At 40.3% G+C, this 27,030-nt stretch overlaps 1 protein-coding gene across 1 annotated transcript in view; it reads right to left on the reverse strand.

Annotated features, from left to right (window-relative positions):
• LOC129855515 (cAMP-specific 3',5'-cyclic phosphodiesterase 4B-like) overlaps positions 1-27,030 on the reverse strand; it is a 303,941-nt gene that overhangs the window by 243,323 nt on the left and 33,588 nt on the right. The window contains exon 2 of the mRNA XM_055923263.1: positions 16,379-16,474. Coding sequence (XP_055779238.1) covers positions 16,379-16,420 — 42 coding nt within the window. The 5' untranslated portion in view covers positions 16,421-16,474. The remainder of the gene's footprint in view (positions 1-16,378; positions 16,475-27,030) is intronic.

Consider the following 27,030-nt stretch of genomic DNA (forward strand, 5'->3'; position numbering starts at 1 on the left):
CGGTGAAATAAGTATAGCCAGTTTATATTTGTAATGGCTTAGCAGATAAGAAAATACAATAATATTACTCTTTAAAGAATTAACATGTGGGCAAGGATATTGGAAATGTAATCAGACAATTGGATGATAACTTGTTTTTAACTAGGACAGAATCATTTATAACTTTCAAAAAAGTTCACATAAGATAGAACAAAAGATCCCATTATTGTATGGGGCAGTTTTAAATGTGCCTTTTAGAGGCCATGCAATTCAGCACCCATCTCTAAAACAAAAGCAATTTAGGTCAAAAGAGTTATTGACTGTTATGCTGGTGAATGAGGACCCAAAAGCGACTTAACATAAACAGAGTCTTTATTCCAGTCTTAAACAAAAACGATACTCCTGGATATATCTTAGGTGACACCTGCTCACACGCAGCATCTGAAGAAGGCAAAAACACGACAGGGCGGAACAAGGACACAGAACAGCGAACATCAAACAAGGATCCGACAAGGACAGAAGCGGAAAACAGAGGGAGAAATAGGGACTCTAATCAGAGGGCAAAATAGGGGACAGGTGTGAAAGAGTAAATGAGGTAGTTAGGAGAATGACCCCCTGCTGCTGTATCTATGCCAACTACAACACCATAACAACAGCAGAGGAAATTATGACCTGAGCTCTCCTCTCACCACCTGCCTCCCATCAGTTAACAGAGGGATGGCGAGAAGGAGGCAGAGAAAGAACTTAAGACTGATTAGGGCCTTTCAATTGGGAGGCCAATACTATATTTTAAAACTAAGGATTATGACAGCTCAGGGGCCAATGAAAATCTTGATGGCACACCCAAACCAAAAGCCATAAATTATTTTCAGGAATTCTATTATGCTGTGGTAGTTTTCAACCTGCCTATATACTATGTCAATATGAGAGTTAAGGAATCGCATACTGATATACATTGGTTTCTTATTTTACAGTTAATGTTAGTAATTATCTGATGTGCATAGACTAACGGTACAGTTAACATTGAGTTCCACAACAATCCTGTTTTAATGTGTTATGTATCTGTATTGTTCTTCAAGTAGGCTAGTTGTCAAGCAAAAAAATAGTGTAAATTTAAAATAACATCAAATTGATCAGAAATACAGTGTAGACATTGTTAATGTTGTAAATTACTTTTTTTCATTGGAAATCAGCCATCTCCATCTACAATAGTCATTTACAACATTAACCATGTCTACACTGTATTTCTGATCAATTTGATGTTATTTTAAATTTACACAATTTTTTTGCTTTTCTTTCAAAAACAAGGACATTTTGAACGGTAGTGTACAATATAATATTTGTTTACAAAAAGAAACAGCAACAGGCAAATAAAGCTGTATTGAAAATAATTGGAGGCCTCTGTGTGGTGTTTTTAAACTTGTAGGCTAGTTCCCAGTAAATGTGTTGTTCCTTGCAATCAACGTACGCCTTCAAATTAAAGCTGTATATTTGTTTTAAGGAAAATGACAACTTCACATGAGGAGGTGATAATGGGATATGTTTTAATAAATTATTAGAATATTACACTCTGAAACCATAACTCTGAAACCATATGATTGTATGATTTTTTTTTTTTTTTTTTTTTTCACCTTTATTTAACCAGGTAGGCTAGTTGAGAACAAGTTCTCATTTGCAACTGCAACCTGGCCAAGATAAAGCATAGCAGAATCATTATATTATTTTAATGAATGTATGAAATTGATTAGAATCATTAGATAATTTTAATGCTGTGTGTGGTTTTAGTCAGTAGAATAATATATCCTGGGTTTAGTTCTTAGTCAGAATTAATGTTTTGGTGACAATATGTCTAGTATCTTGATAACAGACTGTCTGAGCAAGATTCGGTGCAAACCTTGGCTGGGGCACTGAGAACTTCCCAGGTCTCTCCCTATCTTGGGGGAGGGCGGGAAGAAGCTATTCTCACGGATTCCCCTAATCTCTGTCGGCTGGGTAGTGAGACAGTGTGTGCGTAGCAGGACATTGTGTGCGTATGTTTGTGTGAATGTGTGTGCGTATGTTTGTGTGAATGTGTGTGCGTATGGTTGCGTGAATGTGTGTGCGTGAGAAGTCAGTATAAAATGCAGGTCTTTGTACTGTGCACACCAGAACGTTCTGTGAATAAACATTTAACTATTGTAGACTCGGCCTCTGTCTGTTTTCATTTCTATCAGTATCCTACAAATCCTGATATAGCAGACGGAGTAATTGAATTGAATTGGTTAATGAACATGAGAACATAATTCTCGTAACAGGAGGGGAGACTGAGTGCCAGCAGGCATAGCAGTAGGCAGAGTCTTTACTCTGAGAGTATTCCAGCCATTTATGCGTATTGTACCACTCATTCCTGAAGCCCCGTCTTCTATCTCCCTGAATGGTCAGGGGGAAAAACTTCAGATGTGGCTGTTTGGGCCCCTCTGCTCTTGACTGGGATACATCTAGCATGAAACGAGGCAGAATCAATTATTCTGATTTTATTTTAAAAATATTATTAATATGAGTAGCTAGCCCCTCTCCATAGTAATTACCGATTACATTTGTAATATCGGCCTATAGACAATTCTATTCAAACTCCACTACCAATAAAAATGAATCAGAAGGCTTTATGTGATTATGTCATGACTCATAACGCAATGTAGACACGCTATAACCATACATTTATCCAGATAACGTTACTCTCTAGCCATCCATTTCATTATCAGGGGTACTGTCACACCGTCATAACTTCACCTGTCCAGGAACGTGTTGAATAGCTCTAGCTGAGTCCTGCCTCACTTGATTGTCAACCTCTTGACTGTTGCTACCTGTTCCGCACTTCTGTGCCATGCTGCTGTCTGTTCTTCACTGTGCTCTGTCACTGATGCTGCCTGTGCCTGTTTGTCGTCATGTTCTCTCGCTGCCTCTGCCTGTTCATTGGTTTGCTCGATGATTGTTATCGTCGACTGCATCCTCACTAACGGTAACCACCTGCTGCTGCTGCGTCTCCCCTGTACTACTCTTCTTAAAGAAGAGAGATCCGTGGACTTTCTCGTCATTGTCTGCAAATTTACATGACTACAGTGACTAATTGTAGCTAGTAAGCTAACGCTATACCAGCGCATAGCGTCAGCTAGCTAGATGCTCTGGCAGTCCTAAGTTCCTCAGGTGGTTTAAAATCGTTCTGGAAACCTACGATAACTCTAACTATAGTTTAGCTAACTAAACTAGCTAGCTAAGCCCCCCCCCCCAATACCTCATTTAACTTGCTAACTTAGCTAGCTAGGTAATTCGACACCGTCGACCAAAAAAAAAACAGTTTACTGAATACAATTCTTTCTATTTTTACTATAAGTAGCATTGTATGACTTTACCCGTTGGCAGTCTGGTGGTCTCAACTCTGCAAGCAGCCGCCAGCTAGGTTAGCTTCCGACGATGCCACCAGAGACACGAGGCTGAGCTCAGCTGCTGCTGTCCATGAGGCAGACTGCCATCTGGCAGTGCACTGTGCAGCAGCAGGCAAGGGGGAGGGGTGACAGGGTTCGGTCAAAAGCAGCTGGCTGGCAATGCATTTGTTGTTTTCTTTCACATGAACCATTATGAAAAATATACATTATTGATTTAAATGAATAGTACCTCATGTAAAATATCAGAGGCATATGATGCATACTCAGAAGCACAATACATATGCGACTCGCGAGGGGGGGGCCAGCGATTGTATCAGGGTGGCTGTGGCCCACCTGGCCACATATTGGCGGCGAAACTGACACACATTACACACACACACACACAACCACGTCTGTGCCTACACACACATTCAGATTGAAATCAGAGGTTTGTTGTTTCAGGGCTTTTGTGCTGGGTGACTAAGATGAAAATACGGTGGAGACAGAAGCACCAGATGTGCCTCTCCCATTTAAGGATGACAGTGATTGGGATTGAGGGAAGCTGTGTGTTTGTGAATAGAGAAAATGCCATACTAGTACCATGTGTTTTTACCCCATTGTGTGTAGAAAAGCACAGCGGTGTTTGTGTATGACAGCACAGTTATGTACATGAGTGACAGTAGGCTTCATGAGAGAGTAGTAAAAAGTGTCTTCAGATTTCTATTCCAAGACTGTGTTCCACTTAAATCGCGATTAGAGAAAATGTTTAATCAACTGCCAGTTAAAGCCGCTAAAATATTCAGAAGTTGGCAACAAACGGTGCGTTTATTAATCTTTTTATAAACGGATATTAATAAAGTCTAAGTGACTTTCAGATGAATTATCAACTCTTTTCAATCCATTTGAAATGGATAGAAATCTTAATATAGACTTATGAGTAACCAACTTTCTTCTAAGACAGACACCCTTTCTCAACCTCTCTAGGTTATCCTGGAGCTCTATCTACAGTATACACACACATTGTAGTCAGGCAACATATGAGATGGGAATGGGCAACACTTTCATTTCGAAGTCAGAGTTTAGCTGTAGTTGAAGCATCGACGCATGCTTCGAAACGTGTTCAAACGGAGTACGCATCCGAGAACTGCCCTCTGTGCTCCGTTTCGCATACTTTTGATTTAGGCTCATGCTCCTACCCTTCCGTGTTCCAATTTGCGAGCTCAGAGCACGGTAGTATGCTTATGTATTTGGACGTTTTGTGTGGACTCTTGGAAGAGTAGTGGCTACATGTACAGTAGCTTATGGGGATCCTAATAAACATAATAATGTTGATAAACACCCACTGTGTCTAGTCTCCTCTCTCTTGCACACATACCCAGGTCATCAAATAGCACTGATATCTGAGTACATTACCAAGTGAGCCATTATTTAAAAACTATCAAGACGTTGTGGGTCGAATAATTTAAAAAAGACAAATCGACCCAATTATCTAAGCTTAATCATTTATAATGTACTATAGGTTTTTGTCTGAAGGGGGGTATCTCCTGTGATTTATATACATCAGACCAGGAGTGATGAATGCTTACAAGCAGTCAGTCTGAATGAACACACACACAGGCATGCAGGCACGCATGTACACACTCAATCACACACCACACTCTTTCTCTGTCACACTCTATTGCAGCACCTGTGGCTATATGATCTTTCACAGCCCTTTTCTGATCAGCCCATAAAACAGTGTCAAATCAATATATGGGTAACTATACAATTAGAGGGATTAAGCTTACACTTATTTTTTCATTTTTCAAATGTTTTTGTGATAAGAAAAAATATTATTTCTGGCAATTAACCACACTGACTTTTGATCTTCTGTTATGTATTTCATCAAACATTTTTGATTATTAAAAAATATGTAATGCATAAATGAAAGCTATATTTTTTATGTGCACATGGGAAGTGACAGTGGAGAACAAGGATATGACATGTATGACTTTTCCACCTTCAAGGAAAGTCACTTTGAATATGTCATAAGAGAATATTTGTCTTCTGCAATGTCTATAGCTCATCTCATGTTTTGGTTGGACTTTTAAATAATCATATTAACCAAGTAAATCTTATGGCCTGGCAGTTAAATCCCCACATTTAGCAAATCGTTATTACCAACACTCATTATCACCTCAAATTGTGTCGGTAATGATGATTTCCAGGTTATTACCATCAGAAAGTAGTGACCGTTGTATAACTTTTGCATAAAAGTAGCAAACCCCTGCTCAATACTGCTTATCAAATGATATTTTACTGTTTTTATAGCAATCAATGATATATTAAATATCACACTTCGGTCTTCAAGTGTAAAACACCGGTGCCCAACCACTTTCATTTCAACAAGAAATTGCATTGTTGATGGTAGGCTCCATGCATGTATACAAGGACAGCCAGTGCAGGCTCATATTTATTGAATTCAAATAAAGATTTTAAAATGTGGTAGTACCAATCCCATAGACAGAGAAACCAAATAATCCAAAACCCCATTTGTTTGTCATTCAGTTTTTTTTTTTAAAGTTGAATGTTTAATGTGATGGTGATGACATCAGCAGAAGGTGTTTTAGGAAAACTGAGTAAAAACTGGTAGTGACTGTGACCGTACAGTATATTGGTCACAGTCAATACCAGTTTATGGTTCCTGACAAAATTAGACTTTCTGTTACATTTTTTTGTAGTTGTAAAGAAACATACTTATTTTTTTATAAGAAATACCAAAAGTGCCCGTAGTTGCAAAATCACCCATTAGGTAAACATTTGTGATCAAATACTCAGAGCATTGCTTTTATATTAATACTCAGAACATTGCTTTTATATTAATTATACTGTATATTGATCTTCACTCCACCACCATTCAAAGCAGGCTATGAGAGAATATAATACAGTTAAGGATAGATGTAACGGCTGGTTTAGGTGTAAAGTGGCTACTGTAGACATTCTGGAGTGGATAGCAGAATTTCATTACCTTTAGGCTGGGATTCATTCAATTACGCTTCACATTTGTGATTGAATTCCATTCTCCCTTTCTAAAAGCTTTCTGAGCTCGCAATTTGTATAAATGGGAGGTGAGGTTGGCACAGGTGTGAGAACTAGATGTGTGAGAGCTAGATATTTGTCTGTCTTTTATGCCTGCCTGCCTGTCTGCTAGCAGAACTAGATCTACATGTCTGTCACTGTTAGCCCAGCCACAATCAATTATGGAGTGTCTTAATTTTTCACCATGCATGAATGTTTTCAAGAGAACCAATGGGAGGTGACTGGCAGCAAAATAGACTATGAAGTCACACTTGAGACTGTGATGACATGATACAGTCCTTTTTTTAAAGAGTTTAACCGCAGTTACAAAGGTCTAAAACAAGACTAGATATCACAGATTGAAAGATTTACTTGAAGACGTTACTCACTCACTCATAGGATGCAGGTGGTCAGAGAGCAATTCAGGCTTCTCCGAATTTATAAGAAAATAATTTGATATCAGATTTAATGTGATCAAAGCCTGATCAAAAGAGAACTACTCCTGTAGCATATCCTGTTTAAAGATCACTACATTATCCTCCTGTTACACCATAACACCTCTGATGTATGCTAAGGATGAGAGGAGCCCGTCTGTAGTGCTACAGCAAGAGCTGGTATGTAATACTATAGCAGAGCCTAAGGAGCTGGGGCCGAATTCCCAAAACGAATTCATGATCCTGTAGAGTTTAAGAAGAGATTTCTTAACTGCCATTTTTTCCTTAACTATAGACTTATGAAGAAAGTTAAGCAAAGTTGCTATTCCTCAATAAAGTTATTGGAAATGTTCTTAATTTAATTATGTTCTTAATTTCCCTATGTTTCCTCCAAAGAAAAAAGGTAATAAACGGGAACCTTGATAATGATGTGTTAACTTCTCTGGGATATGTGGGACGTTTTCGTCCCACTTGGCCAAAAACCAGAAAAAATGTAGCGCCAAATTCAAATATATTACTATAAAAATCAATCTTTCATGAAATCACACATGAAAGACACCAAATTAAAGCTACACATGTTGTGAATCCAGCCAATATGTCTGATTTTAAAAAGGATTTACGGGGAAAGCACACCAAACAATTATGTTAGCTCAGTACATAACCACAGAAAAACACAGCCATTTTCCCAGCAAAAGATAGTAGTCACAAAAAGCAGAAATAGAGATAAAATTAATCACTAACCTTTGATGATCTTTATCAGATGACACTCATAGGACATCATGTTACACAATACATTTATGTTTTGTTCGATAATGTGCATATTTATATCCACAAATCTCGGTTTACATTGGCACCATGTTCAGAAATGCCTCCAAAATATCCGGAGAAATTGCAGAGCCACGTAAAATAACAGAAATACTCATCATAAACTTTGATGAAAGATACATGTTTTACACATAGTTAAATATACACTTGTTGTTAATGCAACCGCTGTGTCAGATTTAAAAAAAAAACTTTATGTAAAAAGCACACCATGCAATAATCTGAGACGGTGCTCAGATTTAACAACATTTCTCCGCCATGTTAGAGTCAACAGAAATACGAAATTACATCATAAATATTCCCTTACCTTTGATTATCTTCATCAGAATGCACTGCCAGGAATCCTAGTTCCACAATAAATCGTTTTTTTGTTTGATAATGTCCATTACTTATGTCCAAGTAGCTACTTTTGCTAGCATGTGTAGTACACGTGTCCAAACGCTCGCGCAGATGCAGGCAAACGTCGGACGAAAACTTCAAAACTTATATTACAAGTCGAATAAACTGGTCAAACTTAGTAGAGAATCAATCTTCAGGATGTTGTTATCATTTATATCCAATAAGGTTCCAACCGGAGAATTCCTTTCAGTTTCTATAAGTAATGGAACGCATGGCGATATCATGTGGAATGCGCGTGACCAAGAACTGGCAATCTGCCAGACCACTGACTCAAACATCACCCATCCGGTCCCACATCCTTCTACACCTGCATTCTAGCTGTTTGGGGTTTTAGGCTGGGTTTCTGTACAGCACTTCGAGATATTATCTGATGTACGAAGGGCTATATAAAATAAAATTGATTGATTGATTGATTGATTGATTGACATCACAGTATAGGCTTCATTCAGCGTTCTACAGACTGTGGAGATCTAGTGGATGGCGTAGAAAGTGCAAACAGACCCATATAATACCGGGAATTGAATAGGCGATGAGTTTAACATCAACCAGTCTCAGAATTCTCACTTCCTGTTTGGATTTTTTCTCAGGTTTTTGCCTGAAATATGAGTTCTGTTGTACTCACAGACATCATTCAAACAGTTTTAGAAACTTCAGAGTGTTTTCCAATAGTAATAATGATATGCATATATTAGCATCTGGGACAGAGTAAAAGGCTGTTCAATCTGGGCACGCTATTCATCCAAAAGTGAAAATGCTACCCCCTATCATAAAGAAGTTAAGTACATTTCCAAGAATAAATCCTAACTTTAGGACAGCTAAACACTTGAGACTAATGAATAGTTTTGTAACCATGAACGTTTTATTGCGCCCCAGACACAGTTGGCTACCGAATATTTAAATGCAGCGAGAAAACAAATTAAACATGCATTATCTAGCTAGCTAGTATTTAACAATATTATAAAAGTGTTAAATATCTAGTGATATCTCGTTAATTTGCAAAGAAGAACTTGGTTAACGTCTAGCTATGTTTGCTCTAACGTAGCTACCTAACTTACTGGTCGCGCAGTCCCTCTACCACTGTCTGTCTCTCCTATCATGGACGACACCTTCTCCTCCAGCTGGTCCACATGAATGGTCTCTCAGCTCCCTTCTTAGCAGCCAACTTATTTTTTACGGCGTCACTGTCCCTTGCCATACCCCCGACGGCAGAGACAGACTTGGCCATTCTCACCCATCCTCTCTTTTTGGTCTGTAGTGACCCCGCAGTTATCAAGTCTCCTCAATATTAACCTTTTCCTGGCTTCTATTTCCTCCACCATCACTTCAAGCTGTTGTTTGCTGAAGGTTTTATTGCGCTTTCCTTGGTTATCCATTTTTGGTTTTGATATAGCTAGTCTGATGGCTATAATGTGTGAAAAATCCTATCATCTCTGTCACAGGCTTACTTATTGGTTTCAAGCACGTCACTAATGTCAATGCCATATAAGAAGATTTACGAAGTTCTTAAAGATATTTACGAAGTTCCTAAGAACATTTTGAGGAATTGTGAACTATCTTGTGAACTTCTTTTTTTTTTTTCTTAAGAAGTTTACGTTTTTTCGAAGTAATGTTTTGTGAATCCGGCCCCTGGTCTCCAATACTACAGCAGAGCCTGAAGAGCTGGTCTGTAATACTACAGCAGTGTCTGACAAGAGGAGAGGTGTTGTCAGGGAACAGTCATAATCCCCCTGTAATGGAACCCAAAGATGTAGCTGTTGGAGTTGATGCCAAGTCAAATGAAAAGGAGCAGAGCTTTAACAGGGAATACAATTTAATAATGTCACATGGCAGTCTCAAAAGTGTGCAGTATGTGTTTCTATCATACCTCCAGACCAGGAACATTGCTGTTCAATATGATGGATATAGTTTCAAGGTAACATCAAGGAGTGAACATATCAGTTCAATTGAATACAGGACACCTGTTGCAATACCCTACAAAACCTATCCCATCCCCTATGTGATAAATGTCAGGCTGCGCAGGGTACACTACTCCACTGCTTTGCCCTATGCTCTAACTTGTATGGTTATTGGTGTGTAATTTCTAGGATCCTCTCTGAAGTTCTGGAGACTTCAATTGACCCAGACCCGCTTTGGTAATCCTAGGAGTGTCTGAATCCCTAAACGGATTAACCAATTCCCCAAAACAACTCATCTCTTAGTCTCATTTCAGCCCCAAAAAAATTATCTTGTTGTTTTGGAAAAGGAAGGAAGCTCCCTCTACCAAATTATGGCTCAGCGAACACCGTACACTTAGAAAGAATTAGATATATTCTGAACAATAAATTATCAACATGATCAAATCTGTCCGCCTCTCCTCTCTTACTTGGACCAGTCGGCGCTGTGAATTTGTACATTTTAACGCACGCTCAATTGTAATATTTGAATCTACCCTTGGATGGCATGTGCTTGCCCCGGCACTCGAGCAGTGGGGGGGGGGGGGGGGGGGGGGGTGACATCTTCCCTCCTTCTGTTTACCTGGTCCTTGTTCTGTATGTCTTATTTTGTATTATTTACTTTGTACCTAGAACTCTGGGTCTTTTTGTTTCTGTCTGTTTTATGTTTAGATAAGATTTACTTATTTGTCTTTTCTACAAAATACCTATACACCATTATTGTGTGTGTGTGTGTTCAATAAATATATTTGAACAGAAAGAAAAGAAAAAAAACCTATCCCAACCTTGATCAGCATAGCACCAATTTTGGGGTTGCTATAGCAACGAACATCAGATCACATCCTCTGACCATTTACAGTTCATTCGAAAAGTATTCAGACCCCTTGACTTTTTCCCAAAAATGTTATGTTACAGCTAAGGCTGTGGTGGTCCCGAAATTTTGTCAGCTGCTGGTTGTCAAGCAAATAACTGTCTCACGGTACTTAACAAATTTGGCTTCCACACACAGCCTACAAGCCACTGATGCAGACCTTTGGAACATCTACATTGTAAGGCTGCATAATGTGTCTCTGATGACTTGAAAAAAATTGCTTGAAAGGCATGAGCTCTGCTTTGTTTTTTTTTGCGCAGGCTGTACACACTTCATCAGTCTAGCATTCACAATTTGACAAGCACTTGATAATGCCTCGAATATCACGGCAGCATCCCCTTTGTGGGATCCTAATGCACCCTAAAAACATTCATGCCTTTTGTGGCCATTGTGCCCTTGAATAAGGCTGTAACGTAACGCCCTGTGATGGCTGGCTGGACTGGCACTGAGGAGTTTCTTTCTCTCTCGGCTTCCAAATCTGCTAATTGGAGACTGAACATCTGTTGTGTTTGACCTGCTGCTCTAACAGACTACAGTTATATGGGTTATACAGCTGGGTGATGAGAGGGTGGAGGGACCTACACAGACTTAAAACAGAAGCAGTAGCACACTTACTGCAAACTATCCCCAGATAGAATAGGATAGCACAGGATAGGATAATAGAATAGGACATCCTTACTTCTCAAACAGGCTAGGGATTCATTCAACGACAGCGAGAGGCAGAGTGTATGTATCTGGCTACAGAGAGTGAGATATTGCAACAATTGCGTATGCCTGGTAGGAATAGATGAGGTAGGTTAGTGGCTTGATGAAGGTTGTGTGTGCAGTGACCCACCTCACTGTTTATCATCCTGACTATTAGATTGAAATGGATAGTGTTCCTTCCCAGTGACGCCTCTGACACATATAGAGCAATCTAAGCCCACTTCCACAACCATCGCCAGGCACACTCATGCCGACAAACCAACACACATTACGCATGCAGTCACTATATACTCACTTACATTTAAACACAGACACACTACTAAGCCCTGCGCTCACTGGCTGAAGGGTCATCAGTGGGCCTGGCTGTAACAGTTTGTGTTATTTAATCAGGCCGTCTCTCGCTAGCCTGCAGCTGTGGTTCTGCACCTCCACTCAATTCAATTCAAAGAGGCTTTATTTGGCATGGGAAACATGTCTACAGTGCCAAAGCAAGTGAAATAAACAAACGAAAGTGAGAAGACACAAAACATCAACAAAAAACTATTCCACTTTAAGAGTGAATATTGCACTCAGAGGACTCGTCTCTAGGTTCATCTCTCTGTAAGTGAGGGCTTTGTGGTGGAATGTGTGGGCATCGCTTCCTTCCAGGTGGTTGTAGAATTGAACAGCTCTTTTCTGGATTTTGATAACTAGCAGGTATATTCCTAAGTCTGCTCTGCATGCATTGTTTGGGGTTTTGCGTTTTTGCAGAATTCTGCAATTGGGTTTAGTCCGAGGTATGTATAGCTCTTTGTGTGCTCTAGGGCAGGTATTCCCAAACTGGGGTACGCCAAATAAAGTAGGCAATGCCGTCGGGGGTACGCCAAATAAAAATGTGATTCACATTTTAAAAAACTCTCGGCCATGTCAGTGACATGGCAGGAGACGTTTTGAAACAATTACTGCTTCGCATACAAGCCAGTGAATTACATGCATTACAGCTGGATGAGTCAGACGTGGCGGGCCTGGCACAGCTCACGGTATGTCAGTTGCGTTTATGGGGGTATGGGACTATAAAAAGTTTGGAAACTACGGCTCTAGGGCAACGGCGTCTAGATAGAATTTGTAGTTGTCCTGGCTACTGGAACTTTTTTGGAACACCATTATTTTTGTCTTACTGAGATTCAGGGCCCAAGGCTGAGAGAATCTGTGCAGAAGATCTAGGTGCTGCTGTATGCCCTCCTTGGTTGGGGACAGAAGCACCAGATCATCTGCAAACAGACATTTGATTTCCGAGTCCAGTAGTTTGAGGCCGGATGCTGTAGACTATTCTAGTGCCCTTGCCAATTGATTGATTTACTGTATATGCTCAAGCTGCATCCCTGTCTCACCCCACGACCCTGAGGAAAGAAATCCGTGTTTATTGCACACTTGTTTGTGTACAGTGCATTGATTTTATGTTTTTCCCCAACACCATTTTCCATTAATTTGTATAGCAGACCCTCGTGCCAAATTGAGTCCAAAAGATTTTTTTGAAATCAACAAAACAGGTTTTCTTTGTTTGTCAATACGGATGTGCAGGGTGTATATGTGGTCTGCCATACGGTATTTTGGTAAGAAGCCAGTTTGATGTTTGCTCAGGACATTGTTTTCACTGCGGAAATGGAGTCTACTGTTGTTGCCACCAACAGAAATGTCAGTTCTGCTTCCAGCTCCTAAGCAACTTTGCAGTATTTAAAAAATATATATATATATATTTCTTACATTATTAGGCCAGAATTTTGGGGTGTTATTACATACAGCCGGAAATAACTTTGGGATATCAGGGTGGCGGTAACTCACCAGCATTACAACCAGGAATACGACTTTCACAAATTGGATCCTTTGTTCGTACCCCCTAGGGCAATTGAACTTATTCCAGAGGCTGCTCCTAAACACAGCCGGTAGAGAAGAGGACATTCGGAGTGGACTTCTAATCCCACATGAGGCGTGCACACCATCCACTGCTCCTGAGTATATTACTCGCTAATGTTCAGTCTCTGGACAATAAATTAGATGAGGTCAGGGCGAGGATCTCCTTTCAGAGAGACATACTCTGTTTCACGGAAACATGACTCTCTCGGGATATACTGTCCCCGTTCATACAGCCGATTGGGTTCTCAGTACATCGCGTAGACAGGAATAAAGAACTCTCCTGTATGTTTCATGATTAACTACTCATGGTGTGATTGTGATAACATTCAGAAACTCAAGTCCTTTTGTTCACCTGACCTAGAATACCTCACAATCAAATGCCGACAGTATTACCTCCCAAGATAATTCTATTTGGTTATAGTCACAGCCGTGTATATTCTCCCTCAAGTCGGTACCACGACAGCCCTCGAACTACACTGGACTTTATGCAAACTGTAAACCACATATCCTGAGGCCACATTCCTTGTAGCTGGGACATTTTAACAAAGCAAATTTGAGAAAAACGCCAGTGAAGTTCTACCAACACATTGATTATAGTACTCGCTCTGGAAAAACATTGGACCACTGTTACTCAACTTTTCGAAATGCATTCAAGGCCCTCCCCCACCCTCCTTCTGGCAAATCTGATCACGACTCAATTTTGGTCCTCTTTTCCTATAGGCAGAATCTCAAACAGGAAGTACCCATGCTGAGGTCTATTCAACACTGGACTGACCAATCAGAAAGGTTGTTTTGATCACGTGGACTGTGATATGTTCCGGGCAGGCTCTGAGAATAACAGGAACCAACATTTCACTACACCCGTAATGACATCTGCTAAATATGTGTATGTGACCAATACAATTAGATTTGGGATTTGATAATGCAGATGATTCTACTGAGATTGCTGTTGATGCAGATTCCCCAGTAATTATTGGGGTCAAATTTGTCTCCACTTTTGTGGATTGGGGTGATCAGTCTTTGGTTCCAAATATTGGGTAAGATGTTTTTAAGTTAAGTATAGCCAATTGGAATTTGTGGTCTGTATGTTTGATTATTTCATTTAGGATACCATCAACACCACAGGCCATTCTGGGTTGGAATCCAATAACAAGCCACACACACACACACACACACACACACACACACACACACACACACACACACACATTGTTCTTTCCACCCACTGTGTGTGTGTGTGTGTGTGTGTGTGTGTGTGTGTGTGTGTGTGTGTGTGTGTGTGTGTGTGTGTGTGTGTGTGTGTGTGTGTGTGTGTGTGTGTGTGTGTGTGTGTGTGTGTGTGTGTGTGTTTAAGTAATCTGACAGAGTGGAGAGGATCTATCCCTGCCAGCAAGCCTGAGTGGCATACTATACAGTCCTGCTAAAGGCATCAGCATGCTTCAGTTCGGCTGGCGCCTAGCGTGCCTGCATACTCCCCTAAAAGACATTTGCTTGAAAACGGAGAAAAAAAAGCAGCAATAATACTGTTTGTCCATTTTTAGACAACGTAGCCAGTATACACTTCCTCAAAATAGTAAAAATCTAAGATAACTCAAGAAATCTGTCATTAAGTTTGATGTTGTCAAGTCTACTCCTGCTCCCTCCGGCGTTCGTCGTCGCCGGTTTACTAACCACCGCACCTGGCATTCATCATTACGCGCACCTGCGCTTTATTATTAAACACACCTGGACTCCATGACCTCACTCATTACCTCCCCTTTATCTGGCACTCCCTTAGGTTCTTTCCCCAGGCACTATTGTTGTTCATGTCTAGACGCGACTCCTACGCTGTATTGTTCCATGTTATATTAAACTTACCACCTGCTTCTCGACTCCCAGCGTCTACATTACAGATGTTTTTTTGACGTCGAGATCTTAGTGCAATTTTACATCGAAGATGTTTGGTGCCGTATATTTCAATGAAAGAATTTGTATGAAAACAAGTTGTCTCTCGTTGAATGACAACAGACTTTATTGAATCCCTACTGTTGACCAATCACTGACGAAAGTGTGTAGAACAAAAACATAAATATATGCTCAAACTCCACCGAAATGTTTCGACTGGGAAGCATGTGGATGCCTTAACCCATAGAAATTGCCTTTACCCCCTATCAAGCCTCAAGGTGACAGCTAACATCTTAAGAAGTTTACGCGTATTTGGTTAATATAAGCTAGCTAGCTAACTAGCAACTTGGCTAGTTGAGTTTTCTCATCAGGAATGAAGCCGGTAGAGTAGCTATCTTGCAGAATCGACAATTTTCATTAAGAATTTATGCATTGACAGTTTGGAGTGGATCACAGACCAACACTACCACCACGTTGGGTCTGGAATGCGAGGGACTGCCGCTGATGACCCAATCTGCACTCACCACATCTATCATCCATAACAAACAGGGCAGGCAGGCTATGTGCAACTTATATTTTCTGTTAAATAAACACATTTTTTAGCAAAGACTGGCCTACATTTGCATCTTTACAGAAAACATGTGCTTTGACTGGAGCTCTGGATTGGCTAGGGTGCATTAAAAAAAATGTTTTGCAGAGATGTGTTTTGTAAATAGCATCCTTAGTGATGTGGACACCAAGGAACTTGAAGCTCTGAACCTGAGCTATTTGTAGGTTTGATCAGAGGCCTGCTTTTTACCACTCACTCACTGGGGACTACTGAAGTGGTATTATTCTTCTCTAAAACGTTCCTTTCCCTTTCTCCCCCCACTGTCTCTTCTCTGCCTTTCTTTAGATTTTTGAATTATGTGAGGAACTTATCCTTAGCCACTCTGGGAAGGAGGTTGAGAGGGAATGAGTGTTCTTGGAACACTACTTCAACGTTGTAGAAACGTTACTTACATCATTGGGCGACACGGTCAGCACACTTCTGCTCTTCCTCATCTTCCGTGGAGTATTCCTTGCTCAGTTCCACAGCAGCCCGCTTCACATACACACCTGGAACAAAACACACACACACACACACACACACACACACACACACACACACACACACACACACACACACACACACACACACACACACACACACACACACACGCGTGTTACTGTGGTAGATTGCAAAGAGGAACACGAGCATACATGTGATGTTGTGTGACACATGTTAGTGTAGTTGTTTAGTGTCTGATATAAAATATACATAGTAAAATAAAAGACAAGATGGTTTCCATTATTGAGAGATGTTTAATTTATTTTATTCCTCCGCTCTCTCCACTGGCTCCCAGTTGAAGCTCGCATCCGCTACAAGACCATGGTGCTTGCCTACGGAGCTGTGAGGGGAACGGCACCTCAGTACCTTCAGGCTCTGATCAGGCCCTACACCCAAACAAGGGCACTGCGTTCATCCACCTCTGGCCTGCTCGCCTCCCTACCACTGAGGAAGTACAGTTCCCGCTCAGCCCAGTCAAAACTGTTCGCTGCTCTGGCACCCCAATGGTGGAACAAACTCCCTCACGACGCCAGGACAGCGGAGTCAATCACCACCTTCCGGAGACACCTGAAACCCCACCTCTTTAAGGAATGCCTAGGATAGGATAAAGTAATCCTTCTGACCCCCCCCCCTTAAAAGATTTAGATGCACTATTGTAAAGTGGCTGTTCCACTGGATGTCATAAGGTGAATGCACCAATTTGTAAGTCGCTCTGGATAAGAGCGTCTGCTAAATGACTTAAATGTAAAATGTAAATGTAAATTTAACCTTTCATTTTGACAGGGAGTCATACTGAGAACAGGGTCTCTTTCTCAGGTGAGATCTGCATACATATCAATAACACACCAATATACACACCCATAACACACATCAATACATTAAAAACAAAACACAATCATAGAAAACAAACATTCACATTCTTCAGTAAAAAAAGGAAAATAAAATAAAAAATAAAGGCAGATTTAACTAACTCTGTGGAGATCAAAGGGCTCTCGAGAGTTTGCCATTCTCGAGACTGGGTATTGGTACGTGTCACACCCTGGCCTTAGTTTTCTTTGTTTTCTTAATTATTTTAGTTAGGTCAGGGTGTGACATGGGAATGTATGTGTTTTTGTAGTGTCTAGGGTGGTTGTAAGGTTTAGGGGGTTTATTAGAGTAGTTGGGTTTATGTTTAGTATAGAAGTCTAGCTGTGTCTATGGTTGAGTGTAGGTATCTAGGAAAGTCTATGGTTGCCTGAATTGGGTCTCAATTAAAGACAGCTGGTTATTGTTGTCTCTGATTGGGAGCCATATTTAAGGCAACCATAGGCTTTAGCTGTTTGTGGGGAATTGTCTATGTTGAACGTAAGTAGCTTGTGTATGCACCTTCGTTTGTAGCTTCACGGTTGTTTGTTGTTTTGAATAAGTGTTTCGTTTCATGTTCATCTTCAAAATAAAGAGAAGATGTATTTTGCACACGCTGCGCCTTGGTCCACTGTCTATCCAGAAGACAATCGTGACAGTACGTCTATAAGTTAGCAATGAAATAAAGTATGGCGGACGTTAATGCAGGAGGGCTTTATAAACAGAGTGCAATGCATCAATCTATGGAATTGCAAAGGGGGCCAGCCTACTTTCTGATATAGAATGCAGTGACGTGTGCTGATCTTGTCGCCCATAATAAAGCCCAGTGTGCTATGATCAACTGCGTCTATTGGCTTCAATACAAAGACAACTGCATTCATATAGACAATATCTGTCACGCATACTCCCTCTCCGGCGCGTCGAAGTCACCAGGCTGCTCCTTATTACGCACACGTAACCATCATTACGTGCCTCATCAGACTCCCCTGGACTCCATCACCTGCCTGATTACCTTCCCTATATACAGTATGTCACTCCCTTTGGTTCTTTCCCTAGGCCTTATTGTTTTCTGTTTCATGTCTGCACCCTACTCGTGTTTCTTGTTTTGTTCCCTGTGTTATTTGTTATTAGTCACTCCCTGTACTTGCTTCCCGACTCCCAGCGTACACGTTACATTATCCCCATAGTTTATAACCGGTATGAATGTCGACTGAATGATTTTGTTTTCTGCTGTTTTAATGAAAGGCATGACTTAATCCAATAAAATAAGCCCATTTTAAATTCTTAACCCGTGTGCGGTGTTCATGTTTTTGTTATTCACCCAATGTTCACAGGTCTGATGGACACACAACACTATTGGGTTTTTAAAACAAAGCCATAACAATTCACATGAATATACTTAGATGTTGACTAATATCAATTACAAGCAATATAGACATACATATAGACATACATGGTTAATATTTGCCATTTACCTCTGCTAGATCACATTTATCAATAAAACCTCTATTTGTTTTTTAATAAAATGTATAAACATGATTTATTTCACCCATGTCTTGATTATCTTAAACAAATACATATAACAAGGTTTATCATACATATATCAATGTTTATTGCTTTGAAATGAACAAATTTGAAGGACAAATTTTACATACACTATTTTATGAAAATTATAAATGAGCCCCATTGAACATAAAATTAAAGCTGGTCTACACACCAGTGCCTTGCCCAGCTCCTCGAGAAAGAGCCGTATCCTCTGGAGCTTCCCTCTGTTCTAATCTGGGTTCAACGCCATCTAAATGACAAACGCGTTGTACGCCGAGATGTCCCAAGTGTACCCAGGTCCCCAGCTTCTCTAAATTGTCCCTCCTTTTGTGGCATTGTAATCCATTATGATTTCTGTTTTTTGACATGAGTACCACATTTCTGCCTTTCTCTGCTGATGAGCTGGTTGCTGACGGTGTGGTGCTGGGGCTGGCTGCTGACGGGCTTGTCCTGGGGCTGGTTGAGTGTCAATCTCACTCTCCTTTCAAATCACTGTCAGACTCCCAATTGACAGAGGCATGATCCTCATATTTGGAAAATTCATCATCTTCCAAAGTGGAAGACGCTCCTTCCACACTAGCTTCTCTCTCTACAAAAGGTATTTCTAAGAACCTCTGAGCAGATTATTTTTGCCATACTGATTGACTGTGGTAAGGAGCCACACATGCAAAGCTAATTGTGTCCCTCTCCCAATTTGTACCTGGCTGGGGTAGAGTGTGGGAAAATACCAAATTTTTTACAATGTATCGAAATAATGTATTATGATAACATTGTGCAGGTTCTCGAAAGACATTGTGTAGTTTCACACACTACAAAGGGTAAAGAGTGTGAGAAAAGCGGGAGAAAGGCAGATGGACAGGGAGACAGACAGGTTCTTGGTGCTATGTTGAAACAGCAGGCCCAATATCAATATCAAGGAAACCTGACATAACACCAATTACATGACGCCTGATCCATAATGATGGCAGACAATCTTTGAATCAATACATAGTGGTCAACAGTATCGAAAGCCTTCAATAAGTCACAGGTCAGCACAGTGCTTCTTCCTATCCATACCCTTAACTTCTCTAGGATAGGGGGCAGCATTTTCACTTTGGATGAATAGCGTGCCCAGAGTGAACTGCCTCCTACTCTGTCCCAGATGCTAATATATGCATATCATTATTACTATTTGATATAAAACCCTCTGAAGTTTCTAAAACTGTTTGAATGATGTCTGTGAGTATAACTGAACTCATATGGCAGGCAAAAACCTGAGAAAAAATCCAAACAAGAAGTGAGAATTCTGAGGCTGGTCGATTTTCAACTCATCGCCTATTGAAATCCCAGTGGGATATGGATCTGTTTGCACTTCCTACGCCTTCCACTAGAATGAAGCTTCTACTGTGATGTGGGGCCGGATGGGAGCTGTTTGAGTCAGTGGTCTGGCAGGGAGCCAGTTCCTGGTCATGCGCATTCCACATGATATCGACTTGCGTTCCATTACTTCTAGAGACACAAAGGAATTCTCCAGTTGGAACGTTATTGAATATTTATGATAACAACATCCTAAAGATTGATTCTCTACTTAGTTTGACAAGTTTATTCGACCTGTAATCAACCTTTTTGAAGTTTTCGTCCGACGTTCGCCTGGATCTGCGCGAGCGTTTGGATATGTGTACTATACGCGCTAACAAAAGTAGCTACTTGGACATAAATAATGGACATTATCTAACAAAACAACAATTTATTGTGGAACTAGAATTCCTGAGAGTGCATTCTGATAAAGATCATCAAAGGTAAGGGAATATTTATGATGTAATTTCGTATTTCTGTTGACTCCAACATGGCGGAGAAATGTTGTTTCTATCTGAGCGCCGTCTCAGATTATTGCATGGTTTGCTTTTTCCGTAAAACTTTTTTTTTTTAAATCTGACACAGCGGTTGCATTAAGAACAAGTGTATCTTTAATTCTATGTAAAACATGTATCTTTCATCAAAGTTTATGATGAGTATTTCTGTTATTTGATACGGCTCTCTGCAATTTCTCCGGATATTTTGGATGTAAACTGAGATTTGTGGATATAAATATGCACATTATCGAACAAAACATACATGTATTGTGTAACATGATGTCCTATGAGTGTCATCTGATGAAGATCATCAAAGGTTAGTGATTAATTTTATCTATATTTCTGCTTTTTGTGACTCCTATCTTTGGCTGCGAAAATGGCTGTGTTTGTCTGTGGCTATGTACTGACCTAACATAATCGTTTGGTGTGCTTTCGCCGTAAATCCTTTTTGAAATCAGACATGTTGGCTGGATTCACAACAAGTGTAGCTTTAATTTGGTGTCTTTCATGTGTGATTTCATGAAAGTTTGATTTTTATAGTAATTTATTTGAATATGGTGCTCTGCTCCAAGTCATTTTTACTGGCTTTTGGCCAAGTGGGACGTTAGCTTTCCACACAGAAGTTTAATCACATAATTGAACACCAAGGTTGCTGCAGGTGACCAGAGTGGCGAACACTTAGAATACATGTCATAGCTAGAAAGGATCTAAGCATACAGTTGATTAATGATTCTAAAATGTTTGCTTGGCAAAGATACATTTGAGATATGGCAATAATTATTTAGGTTTAGGGGTCACCAACTTTGTGGAGAGGGAGCACATGGGCTGCCTTCCCAGCCCTGGGGATAGCAACCGAGATAATAATCAGATGAAAAATGGGTCAATGACTCCGTAATCAGCAGAGCAGAAAGCTGCAGCAAGAAAGCATCAATATTAAGGCATCTAGCATATCACAAGTACAACATTTTAGAAACAAAACAAAAATTCACTAGAAGTTGACTGATCTTCTAATGAGCTAACTGGAGTCTTTTGAGAGGGAAGAGCAGTTGACTGACTGACCAGGGTCAATTAAACCACAATTTCTTTCAAATAAAAAGCCACCCAAGATAAAAGCTTCACTTATCACATTTGTTCTCAGTAATGATGCCAGAGTCTGACATCTTGCTTTCCACACTTCAGTGCATTAACAGTGTAACGTGCCATTTGGAGATTTCGGAGAGTGGACCATCAGCTATATGAAAGATAAGACATGGACACTAGACAGCATACTGTAGTGATGCGCGGGATGACTCGTAACCTGCAGTCCCCGCGGTTATATCCTCGGGTTTAGGGTCATTAAATATTGTGTAGCTGAAGGGCGGGCGGGTTGAATAAACCCATATGTGTAATTATTGTGAAATTTATATAGACTTAATTGAGGTTCTTTATTTTAGGCTGAATTAACTGAACATCGCCAAATGCATAAGTAAAAGAAAATTGCACCTATTTGATGCAACCCTTGCTGTTAATAGATCGCAAAGCGGTATACAACTGAGCTAAACATTTGGAACAAGTTCACTTTCTCATCCATAGCCTAAAAACGCACAAGTTAGCTGTTTAGCTCACATCTGAAGGCTAGGGGGCATTTAGGACGTCTTCTACTGCGCATTGCTAAGTTATCCTAATAATTATGATCACACTTCCTCAATTCAAATATTATGGCGACACTATACCAAAGTTAGTTTCGTATGGTTTACAAACTTGGGAACCAAGCTCGAGTTTTATCAGTGTAGCCTTCAAAAAAAAACTCCAGGCTTCAGTCATAACTGTCAATGTATAGAACAAAAAATAAGGAATTACAGGGGGCAGTTTTGAGAATTTCTCCCGTCCAAATCGTCCTCTGGAATAGCGGCCATTCTGGGGTAATACATAACCAACGTTCTCTAGTAATACTAGTCCAGTGCGAATAGGGCTAATCCTTAATAATAACTCCTGCAGAATGAAGTGTTTCTTGCAGTAAAAGTATACACCAAAATGTCAGCAAAATTTGGACTTGGGAACAGGAGTGGAGAAATGTCTTTCTTTCATCTTGAGAGAATGCAATGCTCAGTTACATACTATCTATAGAGGTGTTGTCTTCATCATAATAGCATCATAAAAACTGATAGTATTTCAACCACATAAAATATGCGTCGAAGCCGAACTAAAATCTTATCAGAAACACGTTGGGTCGTTTCCACAACTCTATTTTCCTTACAACCGATTTAAAGTGGTGTCATTTGGACACTTTGCATAGAAAATCTTTCTCATGTTTAGTTTTTTTTTGTCATCTTTGCTCCCCGAAAAATGACAGAACTTAACCGATGTCTACTAGATTTGAAGCATTCATTCTATCGATTTATTACATTATTCTGTTGAGCAAGGGTTTATTCAGTCTTCTAGGGCAAAATATAATGACAAAAGAGAAGCTACAGTATATGTATCTAATTATAGACAAGTTGACTAACAAATAGCCTACCAAAGAGTTGTAAATTATAAGCAGAAACATATCTAAATCAGGCCAAAAAATATCCTGCACCCCCTGTCAAAAAATCGTTCTGCAGTCTTTAACTCAGCCTATAGTGCATTTTCTATATTTGCGGGTTAGGGTTGGGAGCGAGCATCATATTTTCACTTTATCAAATATAATCAGGCTGCTGTTGGTGGGTTATTAGCAATTGCGGGCAGGGAAGGGGCGAACAAACAGCTGACCCGTGCACCATTAGCATACCGTGCGCAACTGGACATGTAACGTGGTGCGCTGCTCCTTTGGTATGCTAGCTTGCATTTAGCCACACGTCCCTTGGTCCAGTGATAACGTCAGCAGATTTTCGGTTCCACAGTCATTAAAACGTGCAGGCTGGCATTTATGAATATCCTCTCTAGGCTAGGGGGCAGTATTCTGAATTTCGGCTGTCTGACGTGCCCCTAAGTAAACTGCCTGTTACTCAGGCCCAGAAGCTAGGATATGCATATATTTGGTAGAATTGGATAGAAAACACTCAGAAATTTCTAAAACTGTTAAAATAATGTCTGTGAGTATAACAGAACTGATATGGTAGGCAAAAACCCGAGGAAAATCCATCCAGAATTTAAAAAAAAAAAATTCCCAGGCCATTCCTATGTTGGCCTATTGAATTTACAACCAACAATCGACCAGATTGCAGTACCTATGGCTTCCACTGGATGTCCACAGTCTTTAGAAAGTGTTTCAGGCTTGTTTTTTGAAAAATGAAGTTGTACTACTCATTACGACTCTAGTCTTGTTGCGCATATTCACGCGCGCACTTTGTTATTTATCTCCGGTATTGAACATACTACATTCCGTCTTAAAGTTTTGCATTTATTTACATATTAGGGTACCTGAGGATTGATTAGAAATGTTGTTTGACTTGTTTGGACGAAGTTTACCGGTAACTTTTGGGATTCCTTTGTCTGCATGTTGAACGGGTGGATTACTGAATCAAACGCACCATCTAAACTGACTTTTTTGGGATATAAATGAAGACTTTATCGAACGTAACATCCATTTGTTGTGTAGCTGGGACCCTTGGTATTGCAAACAGAGGAAGAGCTTCAAAGTTAAGTGATTTATTTTATCACTATTTCAGATTTTTGTGATGCCTCTGCTGGTTTGGCAAATATTTTTATGCTAGGTGTATGCGGGCGCTGTCCTCAGACAATAAAATGCTATGCTTTCGCTGTAAAGCCTATTGGAAATCGGACAAAGCGGTTCGATTACCAAGATTCTAAGCTAAAGAATAATGTATGACACTTGTATTTTTATGAATGTTTAATATTACGATTTTTGTATTTTAAATTTCGCGCTCTGCAATTTTACCGGATGTTGTCGTAGTGGAACGCTAGCGGGACACCTAGCCCAAAGAGGACATTGCCTTAGAGGCAGCTCTGCAGAGTGTTCACTAGCTGGCACAGTCAAAAAGATTTTAAACCTAACCCTTACCTTAACCACACTGCTAAACGTAATGCCTAACGCTTACCTTACATTTTTATTTTCATAAATTTTACCGATATAGCTAATTTTGACTTTGCAGCTGGTCCATCTGGCAGAAATCGCTCAGTTCTGCCTCCAGGACAAGATTCATGACAATAAATGTCAACATGCTAAAAAAGCATAACAAAAACACTGCTGCCACCAATGCAATGCTCCGTTTGGAGGATTCGAAGCTGGGTTTATTCCAGGACATGTGACCACCGTCTCAATTAGTTCACGTGACACAGGTTAATTTATAGACACAAGTCAGGCATTAGTAGTCACTGATGAACATCCAATTCTCATCCTTACAACTGTTTTCCAAAATTGTATCGGATCACCAGCAGCGTCTGATATAAAACTTAAAGTAGCTTGATTTAGCTTTCTTAAATTAAGGAAGAACTGTACATCTATTGTACAGTATACAGTAGGGGTTGTGTCTAGATTAGTAGTATGCAGCTTGTGTTACACACAACCTCAGGGTGAACCCTGCCATGTAAAATTGATAAGAATCTACAGGATGTGGAGGAAATTAATAACACTTACTTATGTGGTTATTGAATTGAGCAAACAGTGATGTGAGATGCTAGAGACAAACAAATGTCTTTTCACTGAACAACGTCAATGCCATTCACATAGTGGTCTATTAAGAACTACTGCAGTGTCTGGGACAGAGAGCTCTTTGACTGGGCTGGATCTGACCTGGGCTAGAGGGGGGAAAAGAGAAAGGAGTAGAGAGGCTTCTTTCTCTCTCCCATGACACTCCTTTCCAACACTACATCAGATGGTGTGTGAAGGACTAGATCAGGGTCAGAAAAAGCAAGCACACCAACAATAAGTAGACCCACAGTGAGTTAGACTGAATGATCCAATCCACCTGGGAAAACCAGGTATTTGCACTATATGTTTTGGTGTGGAGTAAATTTGCTCTCCTCAATGGCTTTGTGTTCGCTCTCTGTCTCCATTCAGGCCCCATTGTACAAACACAATATTGTTCTGACTGTTGACTCACCTTCCAACCTTCCATATGAGTTCCACAGTGCACTGCTACTCAAGGGAGGGATGTTTTCTGAGGTAACTGATCAGATTTGAGAGTTCCACAAAAACATGACATCCACTTTCAAAAACAGTATCTACTAAAGCTGCAATATGTCACTTTTTGTATTTATTTTAATGCTCAAAAGCGCCACAGATCGCTAGTGGTCATCCAATGTGACGCAACAGTAACAATATTGCGCCTCTAGCCTGCCTGAGAACAGTTGTATTCATAGGTTGTTATTTTCCATCGGGTCAGATGTCCCTGCCAGATTTTGTGGGGCTCACAATGAGTGACGTGTTTTCCGTCAGTGAGGAGGCGGTGTGATACTGTAGCTAGCTAGCTGAACCCATGGCTAACACTTGGCTAATGGCTAGCATCGATAGCTAGCTTACAGACATGGGAGACGTGAGGCGCTAACGACCTCACCCAGCAGCAACTACTCCTCCATCTAAATTTGGAGAGCAAAAAGGGAAAAAGGGAAAGCGATAGAGCCCGGGCCAAGATGAGATTAAACCTCAGATTTGCGTTCACACAGTGGAGAGAACTATGGGAATTGAAGGGATTCAAAACCGACCCTGTACATAGCTCAGCTGGCTTGCTGACATTTCTGATAAGTCAAAAACTGTACCCGGTTTCTGATGCATGTATTTCATGACACTTGTGTGCTACAACAAGTGGCAACTTTGTTTAAAAGTTTAATCACAGAATTGTAAAGCTACACCGTTACCGTGGAAATGTTCTCAACTGCACATCTCTTCTTATTGATCTGAATGCCCCATCTTTAGTCAGCTGTTGTACAACACAACGTTCAAAAACTAGCTTGTTTTGATAACCATCCCTGACCTAGATCAGATATCTCCATTCCTCTGGGGCTTGATTGGTGACACACTTTTTCCCCAGCTAACACACGACTCTGAGGTCAAACAGTTTTAATTATTTTGATTGGTTTTCAGTTTAGAATGGAATTAGTTTAAAGTGTGATAATCAGGCATGATAGTTAATTCTATAGACAAAATAATCACCAAATATTATTATATTTTTCAGCTAAAGAAAACTGTAATAACAAGTCTCAAAGGTGAAGTGTCTTCACATTGAAAACTGCAAAGGACTACACCGACGTCCCAGAACTTCAGAGAGCAGTGTTGTGAAGACTGAGCTCTCAACTGGGGCTACAAAGGAGAATGATCCTGCAACTCTCTGAAGTGCCGCCACCAACAGCGTCTGAGCTGCTACAACTTTTGAGGAGACATCGCCGCGCAACACAGGGTACAGTCAGCACACCTCAGGTCAAAC

Source organism: Salvelinus fontinalis, chromosome 5, assembly GCF_029448725.1.
Source record: "Salvelinus fontinalis isolate EN_2023a chromosome 5, ASM2944872v1, whole genome shotgun sequence".
Taxonomy (NCBI): Eukaryota; Metazoa; Chordata; class Actinopteri; order Salmoniformes; family Salmonidae; genus Salvelinus; species Salvelinus fontinalis.